The following is a 15,327-nucleotide window of genomic DNA, read 5'->3' as shown; positions in this document are numbered from 1 at the left end:
TTCTTAAAAGAGGTCTATTCAAATTGTTAAAAATTAAATATGCAGTTATATTTATAATTATTCTTAAAGCCCAAATTGAACTAAGCAGGATGAAAAAGTCATAGAAATCTGATTATGGAAACAATTGAGAAAGGGCCTCCTCTTTGCAAGAGCTTTTAAGGCAAGACTAGGTGTGGCAGATTAAACCTATCTACTAGGCTAGGGAATTAAGAATCAGTTTGCCTGGTAATTTCCCAGTTTAAACCTTTGTCAGCCATAAATTGGAAAAAAAAAAACAAAACAAAACAAAGATTAGGTTAATTTTCACAGAAGAAAAATGTTGATGTAACCTGGCGGCCTGCTGCCTCAGTCTCCCACTCCCGGGTTGGACAGCAGTGGAGGAGACCAGTTTAGGCCAGTCCTATGGGCAGTGGAAGGATGCCCAAGAAGGAGCTAACTAAGTCGGTGCCATTTCAGCACTAAATTCTATTCCTTATTTGACAAAGGGGGGGAGCAGGTAAAAACTAAAATGGTTGGAATGTGATAGAAGAAGCAGTTAAATCAAACTTTTGTGTGGGAAAGTTAAATCTCAGATAAACTGTAACTTCTGAAGTATCCAATCTATGGAAAAACAGGAAGAGCTTGCATGCTAGGCTTAGGGGTATAAATTGTGTCATTTTTCTTTGTTCGGGGCACCAGCCATATCTGGCTCTGCGCCCCTTCTTGCAAGATTGAGAATAAAGTATTTTCTTCTCCACAATCTGGTGAGCCTTATTTTCTTCCAGAAGATTTCTTTCCAATGAAATAAGGTAATTAGTGGCTCTATTAACAAATTTCAGTAAGTAAAGGAAAGTCCATAAAAACTATGGAGAGATCTTTCCTGGGTTATGATTTTAAAAAATTAAGTAATTGTGTAATGTGTTTTAAAACCTGGTAGTCAGTATGCATGTGTTTTAAAACCTGGTAGTCAGTATGCTTTTAATTTAATAATTTTGATAACTTAAAGAAAAGAAGTTTTTAGCTTCCTGTAAGGGAAAAAGAGAACATTCCTTGCATAAACTATAATGGTTTCAATTTTATTTAACTTGAGTGTAATCTCCCATAGTTAATTTATAAACTAAATTAACATATGTACAAAATCTTTACAGTAATGAAAATTGTAAGTGAAAATTGTAAGTTCACATTGGTGAAATTAGGCTAAAGGGAAAAGATTGTAGATATGCTCTCTTAAATAGAGAGTAAATTTCTTTCATTGGTAATTGTAATTTAGTAAGTTTATTTAAACATGAGGTGTCTAGTCAATGCGGTTATAGTCAATTATAAAGAGTTTGTAAAACATCTTCCAAACTGAAAATGTTTAAATAATTCTAGTTGTAGAAGTCATTGTTAACTAAAGAAACTTAGATTGGTATTGGTAGCAGAAATAACTTCATGATAATAAACCTGTCTGAAGGCCACTGCAAAATACACATTTAAGTAAATGGTAATAAAAAGTTGTCTTGATTCTATTGGAAATATTCTGTTTTCATTCTAACAATGAAAAGTATTTTTCCTCTATTACTAAAGTAAAGTACCTACTGTTATCTTCATAGTAAAATTGTGTAAGTAAATAGTCATTTGATATATGTATTGCGTTAAGTTGTTTAAAATATATATAAAACAAGGAATAAACTTTAACATTGTCAAACTCTTGTGCATTCGAACCAGGCCTTGTATACATTACAGGTGGCCTCTCCATGTGAGTTATTGGCTAGGCTGGTCACTGACCCCTCAATTAAAAATATGTGCTATATCAGTCTCTGGTTCTGCTCCTGAAGTCGATGGAAACTATATTGCAGTTTCAAGCTCCTGCAGCCAATAATGACTCGGTACAGCCAAGTGTACAATGGATATCGCCTCCAGACTGGCACTGTTCCATGGTGCCAGAGAGCACTATGCACCAGGCTAGTAGAATACTGGAAAATCTCTGGAATACTGGAAGGATGCTGCAACTTGCTCACTGCGTTGAAGAACATGCTAAGTGGAGCCATGATACCTGGAGACTGTAAGTAAAACTTAAACACAATTGGCATTATGGCCTGCTCTCATGGAGAGATAACATGTAAAGTATTACAAACCTGAAACTCAAAACTAATAATGGCAACTCTGAATCTTTATGCATTAAGTAATACATTAGTTAATATTAAGTGCTGTACTTTTATCCTGTACTAAATATATGCCTAATAATTGTAATGTTATCTTTTCTATTTTGGATCAAGTGCAGAAGTATATTAGACATGTTAAATTCCTGGTAAAATCATTTTCTAAACAGTTAATAACATGTCTATAGAATAAGGTGGCAGTCTCAGCCAGTCTCAGTTAGCAAAAGTGAGGCTTGCTTGCTGATGGTGAGTCACCTATTGAACAAGTCAAAATTGCTAGAAATTGTACAATGAAAACCAAGGTGTAAAAATCTTTATTCTGTAGTTCTGATCACTCTCACAGGTGAAAACTAAGAGTATTTCCAAATTAGTGTTCTAATCCTGAGTGAAGCCAGTTGCCCAAGGAGTGCCAGTTCACCAGGAGCATCTGACAGAGCGAATGAGTGTCAATCATTGAACAGCTTGGAATGTGTCTTCAGACAAAGCTAAGTGTCTGTTGCAATTTCTCTCTAAAGATGGATAACTTAAAAAAAGAATATATATGCTGTTCCCACCAGCTTTTAAGGAATGCCATCTTTATAGGCATCTAATCTTGTCTATCTCTGTAATCCAATGTGTCCTCTTTTAAAAACGGGTATTCCAAATTTTTAATTAAGTTTGTTTCTTTCAGAGTGAACATCTTATTAACCATATGAAAACTTCATCCAACTTTGTACAGAATGCCAGATCCATCTTCCTCCAGTTAGAATAAATTAAAGAGTTTTTACACCTTATTAGGCAATGACTACAGCCCATGGCCAGCAGGAAGCAGTTACAGAAAAGAGATCGTCTCCCTTCAGCACCCCTTTTAAATTAAAGGTGTAAACTCTTTAAGAGTAAAATAAAAGTAATAGATGGATCTGGAACCTGACTGGAAATCCACGTGAGTGCCAGTGGCAGCAGAATAACTGCAGGAGGCCCCTGCCCAAGATTCTGCTGTCCAGAATGAAAAGTTCTAAACTTCTAAAAACGGTCCTTGATGCTGTACTAAAGACTGATAAATAATCAGTCAAGACAACAAACAGTCATCCACCTCATAGCTACAACAATAATTATGCCAAAGCTTAGCAAGTAAACTTTGACAAAGGGGGGGAATGATGTGGGCTATGGGTGGAAGGCTCTTTGTCTCTTCAGAAATAACTAAGCTGTTTGACTTGTGTCTCTTCAGAAATAACTAAGTTGTTTGACTTGTGGGTGTGGAACGGTAAGAGGCTGCAGTCCTGCCCTTAGGGACGGTGACAGCAGGCTCCAGTCCCAGGAAATGTTTAACAAAGCAAGGGCTATAAACTTTAAGTATTTAGGGGAAATGCAAAAACCAAGGCTTATCTAAAATGTCTGGAGTCCTTGCTAAAAGCTTACCTAAGATGTGAAAGAGATATATGCTAATTGAAGCCTATTGAGAACTGAAACAAAGGGACCATTTGGCCTTTCCTCTCTGTATAAAAGACGTTTGAAAATCTTGTTCCGGGCTCGGGATTCAAACAGAAAGCTCCCGAGTCCGGCCGGCCGTCAATAAACCATTTTTCCTTCTCAAAATCATTCCTGAGTCCTGGCCTCTCTATACTCAAATAATTGAACTTCTCTTAAATTCCACAACAATATGAAATACACAATGATTTTATACCAATTGAGTACTGAAGTGAAAGATTCAATCCAGGTATGCAATATTTGAGTAAGACATTACTTCCTATATTTTTCTTTAATGATTCAAGAAAGGGATGCATAAAGATTGGTCATGCAAAAAGGTAAAACAAAAAAGTTCATGAGCAATATAAAAGAGAAAAAAAGGGTAATTTAATTTGAGTGCAGGGAACCAGAGTGTGATTTACTTGGGAAAGTTTAATTATTATAATTCTTTGTAAATTAAAAGGTTACTTTTGTTCTGAATAAATAATAATAAGATGAAGGAACATATCACATTTAGGTGAACTCTATAATTGTAGGCCTGGGACAAAGAGCCCCAGAGACTGATATTCTTATGTCATTTCTCCTTCTAAATGAGAGGACTAACACACTACTATGTTGCAAATGAGCTCTCCTATTTAAATCCCTTGGTCTCTTTGTTCTTAACAACCTACATAACGTAAGTGATATAACCTTCCTTTGCACCATCTTTGTATGGAACTTAAGAACTCAGTCTGGTCAGTCTTTTGATCTTTGAATTATTTGCCTTTCCTCCTCTATTTTAAAGTATCACATGCAGGTCATGGACTGGCCCTTACCCTTATGCCAACAACATGAAATGTTGACATGGCATCATTCCATGCCTTGAATCCATCATTACTCCTTGACTGTGAAGTCCTTCTTTTTTCCTCTTTGTTTATTTAAGCTTCTCTCTTCTGCTTCAGAAAGAAAAGCCCTAAATTTGGAAGGTCTGATTTCCTGCCTTTCAGCTGTTCACACTTACTAGAAAAAAGAAATGCTGAATAAGTCTATTTAATACTTAAATTCTGTAAGGTTTTTCCCTGAATAATAGGTAATTGACCTTCAGATTCAGATAATCAAATTTGAGGGACCTCTGTGTGAAGTAAGTAACTTTGAGGATTTTATATCAATCGATCACAGAGTGTTTTAAATATCAGATTCTTAAATATAGTTGTTTAAGATTTACTTACTGGAAAGTTGGTTTAAACCAACAAAATATTGGGGAATATTGATGCTGGCAAGTCTGTTCATTGTAATTTTAGGTATCCATGAATCTGTACTACTCTTCTTAGTTTAATATATTTCAGATTCATTTCGTCTATGAGGTGATATGCTGGATTTGATTCTGTAATGCATATATCAGGGAAATTCTCTACAGTTTTTATTTTCAGTGTAAAGATTCAGCAAATGTCTCATTGTTTGAAAAATATGTTCATTTATATGATTTAGAAATGTGCATAGCTATGTCAATTTCTATGTACTATTTTTCCTCTGTAGGTACTTCATAAAATCTCTAAAGTAGTTCAGTTAAAATATCCTCCACAAAATTGTTCTAACCTCACTTTCCTATGTCAGCTAGGTCAGAAAATGAGTGGCTTGCCAGCATTCAGAAACTTGTAAATGATGAAGATAGGATGCAAAATCATACTTTCTTATTCCAATCCTGGCATCGTGGTCACAAAACTATACATGAATGCCATGGCTGCATATGTTTCAGGCATGAGAGGAGATGGGGAAAACAGGGAAATTTCAATTTCTCCTGATACGCAGCTGAGAAGGTAACAATGCTTCTTTCTACTTTCAAGACAAAAGAAGTTATTTTTGCTGTTACAAAAATTCCTCTACCTTTTTAAATATTCTCTAAACGGTTTTATTTTTTTAAATGTCATTTACTTCACAAGAAGGGGTGAGGATTCATATGCAAATGCTGCAGGGGAGGAAAGATAATAGTTACATTACATAGAGTATAAATGGCTTGAAGCAAAGGATGCCTTTCTTCCATGATTGCGTAGGACAGTCCCTAATTATGTCTGTTGTCCACCTATTCTGCCTAATTTAGCTTTTTATCATGCAAACCTCTTCTGTGTTAGTTGGTACCCTTCTTTACAGCTACTCCTTGACACAGGGCAGAGTCTGACAAGAGAATCACAGTATATAATAAAAACCATTGCCAAATTCTTACTACCTCCTATTGTATCTGCTATTACAAGGAATTAAAAGATATAGAAAGAAGAGAAACAAGTTCCAAAAAATTAAATATTACTACTTTATCATTTGACCTAAGACTAACCATCATCATCTCTCTCTTATTTTTTAATCCATGATTCACACCAGAATTTAAAGATGCAGCAAGGGTTAAAATTGATTTCACTCAATATGATACTTACCTTAAATCAACAGCTAGAGAAGTGATATACCACAGTAAGTCATTCACGCATAATGGAGCTATTCTGTTTATTTGAAAAAATGAGAAATTAGAGTTTATTGGAATGATATGAAGGACAAATTTATTAAATATATGTACTTTTAAAGAATTCCTCAATTTACACCAAAGAGCAAAATGGATTCTAGATTAATTAAAATATTATATATTTTAGTATTTGTTATAACTGGATAAAGTAGAATTACATACTTGTCATAGGTCAAATGAGGATTGATTCTACACATTAAACTCAAAATATATAAGGACAATGAAATATCTTAGCCACATGAATAGTTCAAACATTCAGTCTAAAAATTGTTGTAGTTGAAAGTAACTATTTGGAGAAAAATAGTTACAATTAATATCTTAACCTAAAGACTACCTTTTTTATATAAGAATAAAGGTTTGTGATAATTCTAAATATATAAATGGGCAAATGCCATAAACAAATGAAATCCCCAAAGAAGTAATATAAATACAAAAATAGATATGTCTTAAAATTTCTTAGTAATCAGAGAGCAATATTTTAAAAGTTGTCATTTTAAAATTTTGCATATGATATGAAACTTGAATTTGTAACAAATTGTAAAACTTTCCACAGACATGGTCATTCTACTTTTTCATTTTCCAAATATTCTTTAAGGTTTATACACTGCTTTATATTATTTTTAATGTGGGGCATCCATCAATATTGACAAAGTGGAAGGAAAATGCTCTTAAAATATGAAGAAGTACCAGTCAAATCTCCATTCCCCTTTGTAAGGAATGCTTGGGAGTTCTTCAGGGTCTCATTAAGTAAGAGTTAGTGCCAGGAATATTCTTGGTAAGGGATGGGGATGCTTATGCTCTGAAAGGCAAATTTTGGTGTTCATTTATCTCTCTCAGGCTTTAATAAACCTAATGAGCCACTGCGAGTCAATGTGCTTGGTCTCTGCTAGCCATCTACTCTCCTTTGAATGTATACCAGAATAATGAAAAGAGTTCTGTAGCATTTTTATATTACTTATTAATTCCAGAAAGGAGATATAGATTATGGTTGTCAACTTGTCTCTTATTTTTGTCCTGATACCTTTTGATTAAATTCAAAGGTTTTATGTTTACTTGATTAAAACAAGATTAGGGATTTGATTCAATCACTTCATTAGGGTGATTCAGGGTTGAGTCTCTGCCCCCTTGGTGTACTGTATAAATGGATATTCACATAGAAGAAGACACACAAGAATGCTGATCACTACACAGACACAATAGAAGTTAAGGCAGAGGAGAAAACTTCATTTGCCTGATAGTTTGCAGCTGAAGAGACCATTTCCCTGAGCAGTTGAGAAAGCCCAGAAAGGAACAAGCCCTCCAGCCTACAGCTGAGACTGGAAGAAGCTGGTCCCACAGAACCGTAAGAGAAAAGAGGAAGACTGGACACTCTTAGACATCGCCAGGCATCTTGCTTCAACATGTGGTAAATGACTTTGGGTGAGAAATCAACCTCGAGTTGCAGTCTTTAGCACCTTGTAATTGTAAGCTTTTACCTCAAATAAATAGCCTTTATAAAAGCCAAAAGATTGTTGGTACCTTCATCAGCAACTTCCTTCGGCTGGCTAATACAAACCCTTTGAGAAACTTGATCTTATTAAACTTGTGAGGCAATGCTGGTTAGCATTCCTATCTATATAACATGTACTGTTACAGAATGCTTGCTTTTAATTTTCCCAACGGTTAAGCACATTGGGAACAAAGACAGCAATAGAACACAGGCACATACCAGGACAATAAACAGTGAAAATCACTGATGTAAAGTTAGTAATATTTTAAGAATGAGAAAGCTGAAAAATCTGTAAAACTATAATGTATATATCATCAATAAAAGTTGAACTTCAGCTTCTTTTACTTCCATCTTCCTCTACTTATGGTGTTCTACCCTTTTTATATTCTACCTTTTCCATGTTTCGGAGAGAAGTGAAGAGCCCAGAGGTCCTAATAAAAATCACTTTTCAAGAGCATCTGCAGCTGTTCATACTATGAAGGCTCAAAATCTGCTCAATTCTTGAAGGCAGGCTCCATGTCATTTACATTCAATTCATAAAGTAAAACTTTGACTTACACAGGCTGTTTCAGGAAATATTTATGGAATAAGTGAATTTATTTCTATTTTTGACTTACTAGACAACAACATATACCAATTACACTGCCAATGGCTAAGTTAAGTCATATGCCAATGAGATAACTCAACCTCAGTAATTCTGATTTTGCTTACCTCGGTAGAGTAGATAAAATAATTGTCCAGTATATTTTAGACTTGTAGGAAAAAAGTAAATAAGACTTGTTAATAATTTAGCAATCTTTTATTAATGTGTTTTTAATATGATTTACAGGTGAATGCACTAAAACGTGACATTACTTCTCTTAGTTGTTAATACATCTGAAATTTTTGCTCAATTCTTTCTAATTTTTGGTGTTGTGACAATTGAGCTCTTGGGTACTTTGTTGAAAAGTGGCATTTGGACCCATCTTATTCTGGGAAATGGAAGTTCCTAGAGCAGAGCTGTCAAGTAGAAATCTGATGGGAGTCAGAGAGGTAATTTATTTTCTTGTTGCCATGCTACAAAAAGTAAAAAAGGAACAGGTGAAATTGATTTTTAAAATTTTTATGTAACAAAATTTAATATCTATTTATTTAATAAAATTACTTTTAACTCAAAATGCTATCATTCTGACATGTATTCAATATGAAAAATTTAATCTGCATGTCACATTCTTTTTTCATACTAAGTCTTTAAGCTAATTATAATTTTGGCTTGCAGCATATTTCAATTCAGACCACTCATGATTCAGGTGATGAATATCTAATGTGGCTCCTGGCTACTGTATTGCAGAATTCAGATTTTTGTGATGTCAAAAGAAGTTGTTCTTTAAAGAAGTCACTTGTCCATAAATATGGTAAAATATCATTGAAAGGACATAGTTATATATGCATGAATTTACTGCAGGTTTAAGCAAATAAGTCCTTCTGTTGGGAGGTATTATCCTCTCATATTACTTAAATAGGTTTAATGCTTTCCATTCCTGTTCCTATTTTTAAGTCATTTATTAATCAATGTTATTTATTAATCATATTAATGTGCTATAAATAATCAAGATTTTTCTGCTAAATGAAAGAAAATAAAAATACCAATTAACCCTAAACATTATTTGTCCTTGATAAACTTTTTCTATGAATTGTTGAAATGCTTCTCAGAGCTTAGAAAACTTATGATTTATTCTTTAATGTTAGATTATTTTCCAAACACCTGATTAACATAAATTAAAGTCAAAATTTACAAATGTACAATGGCTCAAGAATAGTGTAAACTTTGTAAAATAAGTCAATGTAATACTTTCATGTGCAAAATATATGTTTGAAATGGGTGATTTTTCAAACAAGATTCCAAGTTTCAGAAACAAGCCCTGAAAGAGAGTAAGTCTGTGCCACGTATTCCTTCCTTATCCACAACCTAATCCTAATTCAATAAACCTGGTTCTGATTTTATCTCCTTAATGTACTTTGAAGTTACTCTAAGTTTGTGCTTGAACAAAAAATTCTATGTTAAAAATATTTTCATGTCAATTACCTGAAGGACATAAAATTTTATACGTCATGTCCATTTAATTTTTATGTAGCCTGCAGAGCTATGGCGTGGGGCAATTATTCCATGTATGCCGACTTTGTTCTCCTTGGTTTGTTCAGCAATACCCGATTCCCGTGGCTCCTATTTGCCCTCATCCTCCTCGTCTTTGTGATCTCCATCACCAGCAACACTATCATGATCATTCTCATTGAAGTGGACTCCTGCCTTTACACCCCCATGTATTTCCTGCTCAGTCAGCTCTCGATCATGGACATACTGTACATTTCAACCATTGTGCCCAAGATGCTGGTTGACCAGTGGGTGGGCCAAAGGGCCATATCCTTTGCAGGGTGTACCGCCCAACACTTCCTTTACTTGACCTTGGCAAGGGCTGAGTTCTTCCTCCTAGGACTCATGTCCTATGACCGTTATGTGGCCATCTGCAACCCTCTGCGCTATTCTATCCTCATGAACCGCAAGGTCTGTCTGCTGATAGTGGTGGCAGCCTGGCTGGGAGGGTCCGTAGATGGATTCTTGCTTACCCCAGTCACCATGCTGTTCCCTTTCTGTGCTTCTCGGGAAATCAACCACTTCTTCTGTGAAGTCCCGGCCCTTCTGAAGCTCTCCTGTACAGACACCTCAGTCTATGAAACAGCCATGTATGTCTGCTGCATTATGATGCTTCTCATCCCTTTCTCTGTCATCTCTGCCTCTTACACGAGGATCCTCATCACTGTTTACAGGATGAGAGAGGTGGAAGGGAGGCGGAAGGCAGTGGCCACCTGTTCCTCACACATGGTAGTGGTCTGCCTCTTCTATGGGGCTGCCATGTATACTTACGTGCTGCCTCACTCTTACCACACTCCCGAACAGGACAAGGCTGTGTCTGCCTTCTACACCATTCTCACCCCTATGCTCAACCCACTCATCTACAGTCTTAGGAACAAGGATGTCACAGGAGCCCTACGAAAGGCTATAGGGAGGTGTTTCTTGACAGGAAAGGTAAATGCTTTTTAAGGAACCTGACTCTGATGTTAGAGGCATGAAAATAAGGAATTGATGAGAATTCTAGTGTTAGAGAAAGGTTGCTCTTTACCTTTGGAATTACATATACTTTGCTGATAAAATATTGCAAGTCACCTACAGGGCAGAGACAGTGGGGAATTCTTTGGATGTAGGAAGTTGACTGGAATTTTCAAGGGTTTGTCAGGAACAAAGATATGATATTCCTAAATAATAAACAACTTTGGATAGAGAGGGAATAAAATTGGGACATCAATTTTAACCAATTTGCTTTTGTCAAAGCACAAACTCTGCAAGAAGACATGCAGTGGCCTCTGGGAATTTATGTTGTTAGACTTAGTTATGCAAAGGGAATGCTGATTTCAGATATTCCTGTGATTGCTCACCATTATTTCTCCTTAGAAATGCTGCAATTTGGTCAATTGTCAAACATAATTTTCATTTCATTGCAAATATTTTTTCCCTGATAACTGATTTCTCTACAGGTGATATTTTGGTCTACAAGAGACACATTTAATTCAATCAAACTTGTAATGGCATCATTACTTGTTGAAAGAAAGTTGATTTGAATAAATTCAATTAATCTACTCAAAAGATTTTAGTCAACCTATCTTGTAGGAAAAATAAAACTGGTCAAATTATAGAGGAGACTACATAAAGTTATACATGTAGAAAGATACATATTTTTCTGTAACATTTTGCTAAAAGCATCACTGCACAATGGATTTAATGTAAAAATGTAGTTGTAAGATATTGGTAAATGTGGATAATTCCTACATTTCCTATCCATCATTGTCCCTGAACTCCTAATGATGTTGTTGTAGAATTTGAGAGAGGTTCAATTATTTGCGTATAGAAAGACCAGGAATCAGGAATGATTTTGAGAAGGAAAAATGATTTATTGATGGCCAGCCGGACTGGGAGCTTTCTGTTTCAAACCCCAGTCCAGAACAAGATTTTTGAGTCCCTTTTATACAGAGAGGAAATGCCAAATGGTCCTTTTGTTTCAGTTCTCAATACGCTTGAATTAGCATTTATCTTCCACATCCTAGGTAAGCTTTTAGCATGGACTTCATACATTCTAGATAAGCTTTTAGCACATTTGGTTTGCACTTTCCCTGAATATTTAAATTTCATAGAGTTTGCATTGATGAACTGTTTCCTGGGACTGGAGTCGTTGCCATGGTTACCAAGGGCAGGGCTGCAGCCTCTCACCATCCCACACCCATAAGTCAGGTCAAATAGCTTAGGTTAAGGTTATCTCCAAAGAGACAAAGGGCCTCCCGCCCATAGCCCACATCAATATCACTTAAGAAGGACTAATAGGATACATTCAAATCACATCATTTCATTGCATTTATATTTCTAATGGTTTAATATGTTTCCCTTTGGGATATATATTTTTATTAAAAATTTTATATTAATAGGAAAATCATGTAGAAAATACAGAGTTCTCATATATCCCTCTACAACTGAGACCTTTATGTTAGTGTGATATATTTGCTACAAATAACAAAAATTTATTATAATTATACTATTAACTATATTATCTGTTTACATTAGGGTACCCTGTTTATGTTATATGGTTCCTATGCTGTTTCTTTTTTAAAATGTTTTTCTAGTAACATATATATTACATAAAATGTCCCTTTTAAAATTTAAATATATTCCTTGCTATTAAATACATATACCATATTGGGCTACAATCATGACCATCAATTAACAAAACATTTTCACTACTCTAAAAAGAAACTCCATATAATTTAAACTTAACATACTATTCCCTACCCTATCCTAGTTCCTGGCAACCTGTAATGTAGTTTCTGACTCAATGAAGTTGCTTATTTTTATTTCTTATCAGTAAGTTCATAAAATATTTGTATTCTTGAGTTAGATTTGTTTCACTCAATATGATGTGTTAATTTTCTCTGATGCTATTGCATGTTATCATAACTTCATTTTTTTTTATGTGTGAATAGTATTCCATTTTAGCTATATACTACATTTTGCTTTTCCATTCATTGTTTGATGGACACTTGGGTTGCTTCCAAGTTTTGCTTTTTGACCATTTGTATTATTTCTTTCATTTCAAACAAAAAATTATTTTTAAAAGTTTTATAGTATAGTAAAGTTATACCAAAAGTATATGGAATTCCTTATTAATTTTTGCTTATTACATTAATTGATTTGCATGGGTTTAAAACCCTTGCATACCTTGGATAAAACCCATTTGATCATGGTGTATAAGTTTTTATGTGCTTTTGGATTTGATTTGCATGTATTTTGTCAAGGATTTTTTCATCCATGTTCATTAATGATGTTGGTCTGTAATTTTCTTTTTTCATAATATCTATATTTGGTTTTGTATTAGGGTGATATTGACTTCATAAAATGAGATTGGTAGTGTTCTTTCTTGTTCAATTTTTTGGAAGAGCTTGAACATGATTGGTATTGGTTTGTCTCTAATTGATTATTAGAGTTCACTCATAAGGAGAAAAGAAAACAGGATACATATGACAAGACTGATGAACCTAAAGGATAGTATATTGTCTGAAATAAGCCAGACACAAAAGAACAAATATTGCATGGCCTCACTAATATGAAATAAATACATTGAGTAAATTCACAGAAGTAAACTCTAGAATATAGGTTCCTAGAAAATAGAAGGTGTGTTGAGAATGTTTGTTTAATGTAAAAGTGTAGAAATGAAGAGTTGAGAGTAACAAATTTTACTGAGTATAACTAACACTGGTGATTATAAATGAAATATTGGCTGAAAGGGGTAGTCTGTGAAAGTAAATGTAATTGATAGGAAACTAGAGAATAATCTAGAGAATGTATAACAGTGATTTTGGTGGTGGATGAAGATTCTGAGATGAAAAGTTTATGGTACTTTCTATTTATATGGGCCATAGACACTGCTTCTTTTCCTGGTCTTTTGCTTGCTCTGTGCCTTAGGAATCCAATGGTTTACAGTTTATGGGAGTTTGAACTCCACCTCTACTCCCTTTGAAGGAGAATTTTACCCATTTCTGGGTACTCTACTGCATGAATTAATACAGGTGTTCTTTTCTTTGGGGTTCTTTGACTTACTTGTTTCTCACACTGCTTTATCTGTCTGCAAGTTGCTTCTCAGCTTTTAGGACAAATTATTGAAGGGTCAGCATGAGAAGAATTTCCTACTTCATTCTTTCAGGCTTCCACCTTATAGACTGGCAGTGCCACACAGGCACTACAATATGTGCTTATGGGTTACTCTATTCCCTCTCTAACAGGGTCAGTGTAGGCTGGACCCACACTGCATTGAGCAGGGGTTGGGGGCATTAGCAAGGGCATCATGAGCTTTTCATACTATTTTTCTTGACTCAGCACTTCTTCAGTTACTGCAACTCTTTAACTGTTTTCTGGAATATTGAGGATGATGGGTGTCCCAGTTTTTGCTAGTTGATAAGATTCTGAGAGGGGATGGCACCCTGGAGCATCTTACACTGCAATCATCTGGAATATATGGATGAAAAGAATGGGTAACCTTTTAAGGGTGTATTAGTCAGAGTTCTTTTGGGAAACAGAATCAAACAGGAGATACCTGTAAATAGTATGAGATTCATAAAATTCTCTCATGTCACCAAAGGGATGCAGAAATCCAGATTCTGTAGGGAGGTGGCAAATCAAGGGCTCCAATGAAAGTCCAAAGAAGGTCCTTGATGAGTTTCTGGGAGATGTGGGCTGTCCAAAGATGTGATGGAAAGTTCTCTCTGAATGCTGAAATCACTTCTCCTTTTAAGGCATTCAAATGATTAGATAAAGCACCACTCATTGCTGATGGCAATCACCCAGGTTGATTATAGATGTAATCTGCTATTTATGCAATATACTCAACTGTTAACCAAAGTCCATAAAAGTCATTATATTACAATTAGTACAGTGCTTGCTTGACCAAAAACTGGGCACAATTACCTGGACAAGTTAACAAACTAGCCTAAACATCACAAAGGATGAGGCGTTGATTATTATATTAGAAATTAATTCGTATTTCTCACTTTTAAAAATATTTTGGCTTATTCTACTAGTGGTGTGATAATTTTTCTCCCCTCCCCCCCCCAAGCACAAAAACTCCTTTAAAATCTTTACTCTTACATTTCTCTCTCTACTTTTGCATCCTGGTAGTTAGATATTTTATATTTCATTATACAAGAAGCAGATATTTTACAGTGTAAACAATAAAATGATGTGCTATCCACAAGCTCACTCTTGCAATCTATAATTATGTGAGTAGTTTAAGTGTGTAGACAATCAACTGAGATTTAATATATATTTTAGTAAAGTCATTGCTTCTATACCCTGGAATAAAAAGGGGAAATATCTTTATTATAGAGCTCTCAATGGCACATTATTTTTCTACCCTGTACATCCAAGGAGGAGGTAATGTAAAAGGTGACACTGGTTCTTATCCTTAAATGTAAGCACCCAGTCCTTTACAATATCTATTTTTCTTCAATAATAGCTATTTTAATACCAGAAGTTGGAGGGCCAACTTCAATGTTCTACTTTGTCTGGATCTCCAGGTATCCTTAGGCAAGTTTCTCACCCTCTTTGCGTTTTGTTTCTCCATTGTCACAATGAGAATATTAATTAGAATTAATGATTTTCTTCTTATTTAGAAAGAGGGGTGTGCCTGATAAATGGATCCTGGATAATT

General features: G+C 34.9%; 1 protein-coding gene across 1 annotated transcript; it reads left to right on the top strand.

The window, feature by feature from the left end:
- The first annotated feature begins 9,668 nt into the window (after positions 1–9,668).
- LOC101417896 (olfactory receptor 2T27) lies at positions 9,669–10,622 on the top strand. The gene has a single exon (XM_004446763.1). The coding sequence runs from the start codon at positions 9,669–9,671 to the stop codon at positions 10,620–10,622; it is 954 nt and encodes a 317-aa protein (XP_004446820.1).
- Positions 10,623–15,327: the final 4,705 nt, after the last annotated feature.

This window comes from Dasypus novemcinctus, chromosome 16 (assembly GCF_030445035.2).
Source record: "Dasypus novemcinctus isolate mDasNov1 chromosome 16, mDasNov1.1.hap2, whole genome shotgun sequence".
Lineage (NCBI taxonomy): Eukaryota > Metazoa > Chordata > Mammalia > Cingulata > Dasypodidae > Dasypus > Dasypus novemcinctus.
The sequence above is the reverse complement of the archived record's forward strand: the minus strand, read 5'-3'. Positions and strand labels throughout refer to the sequence as shown.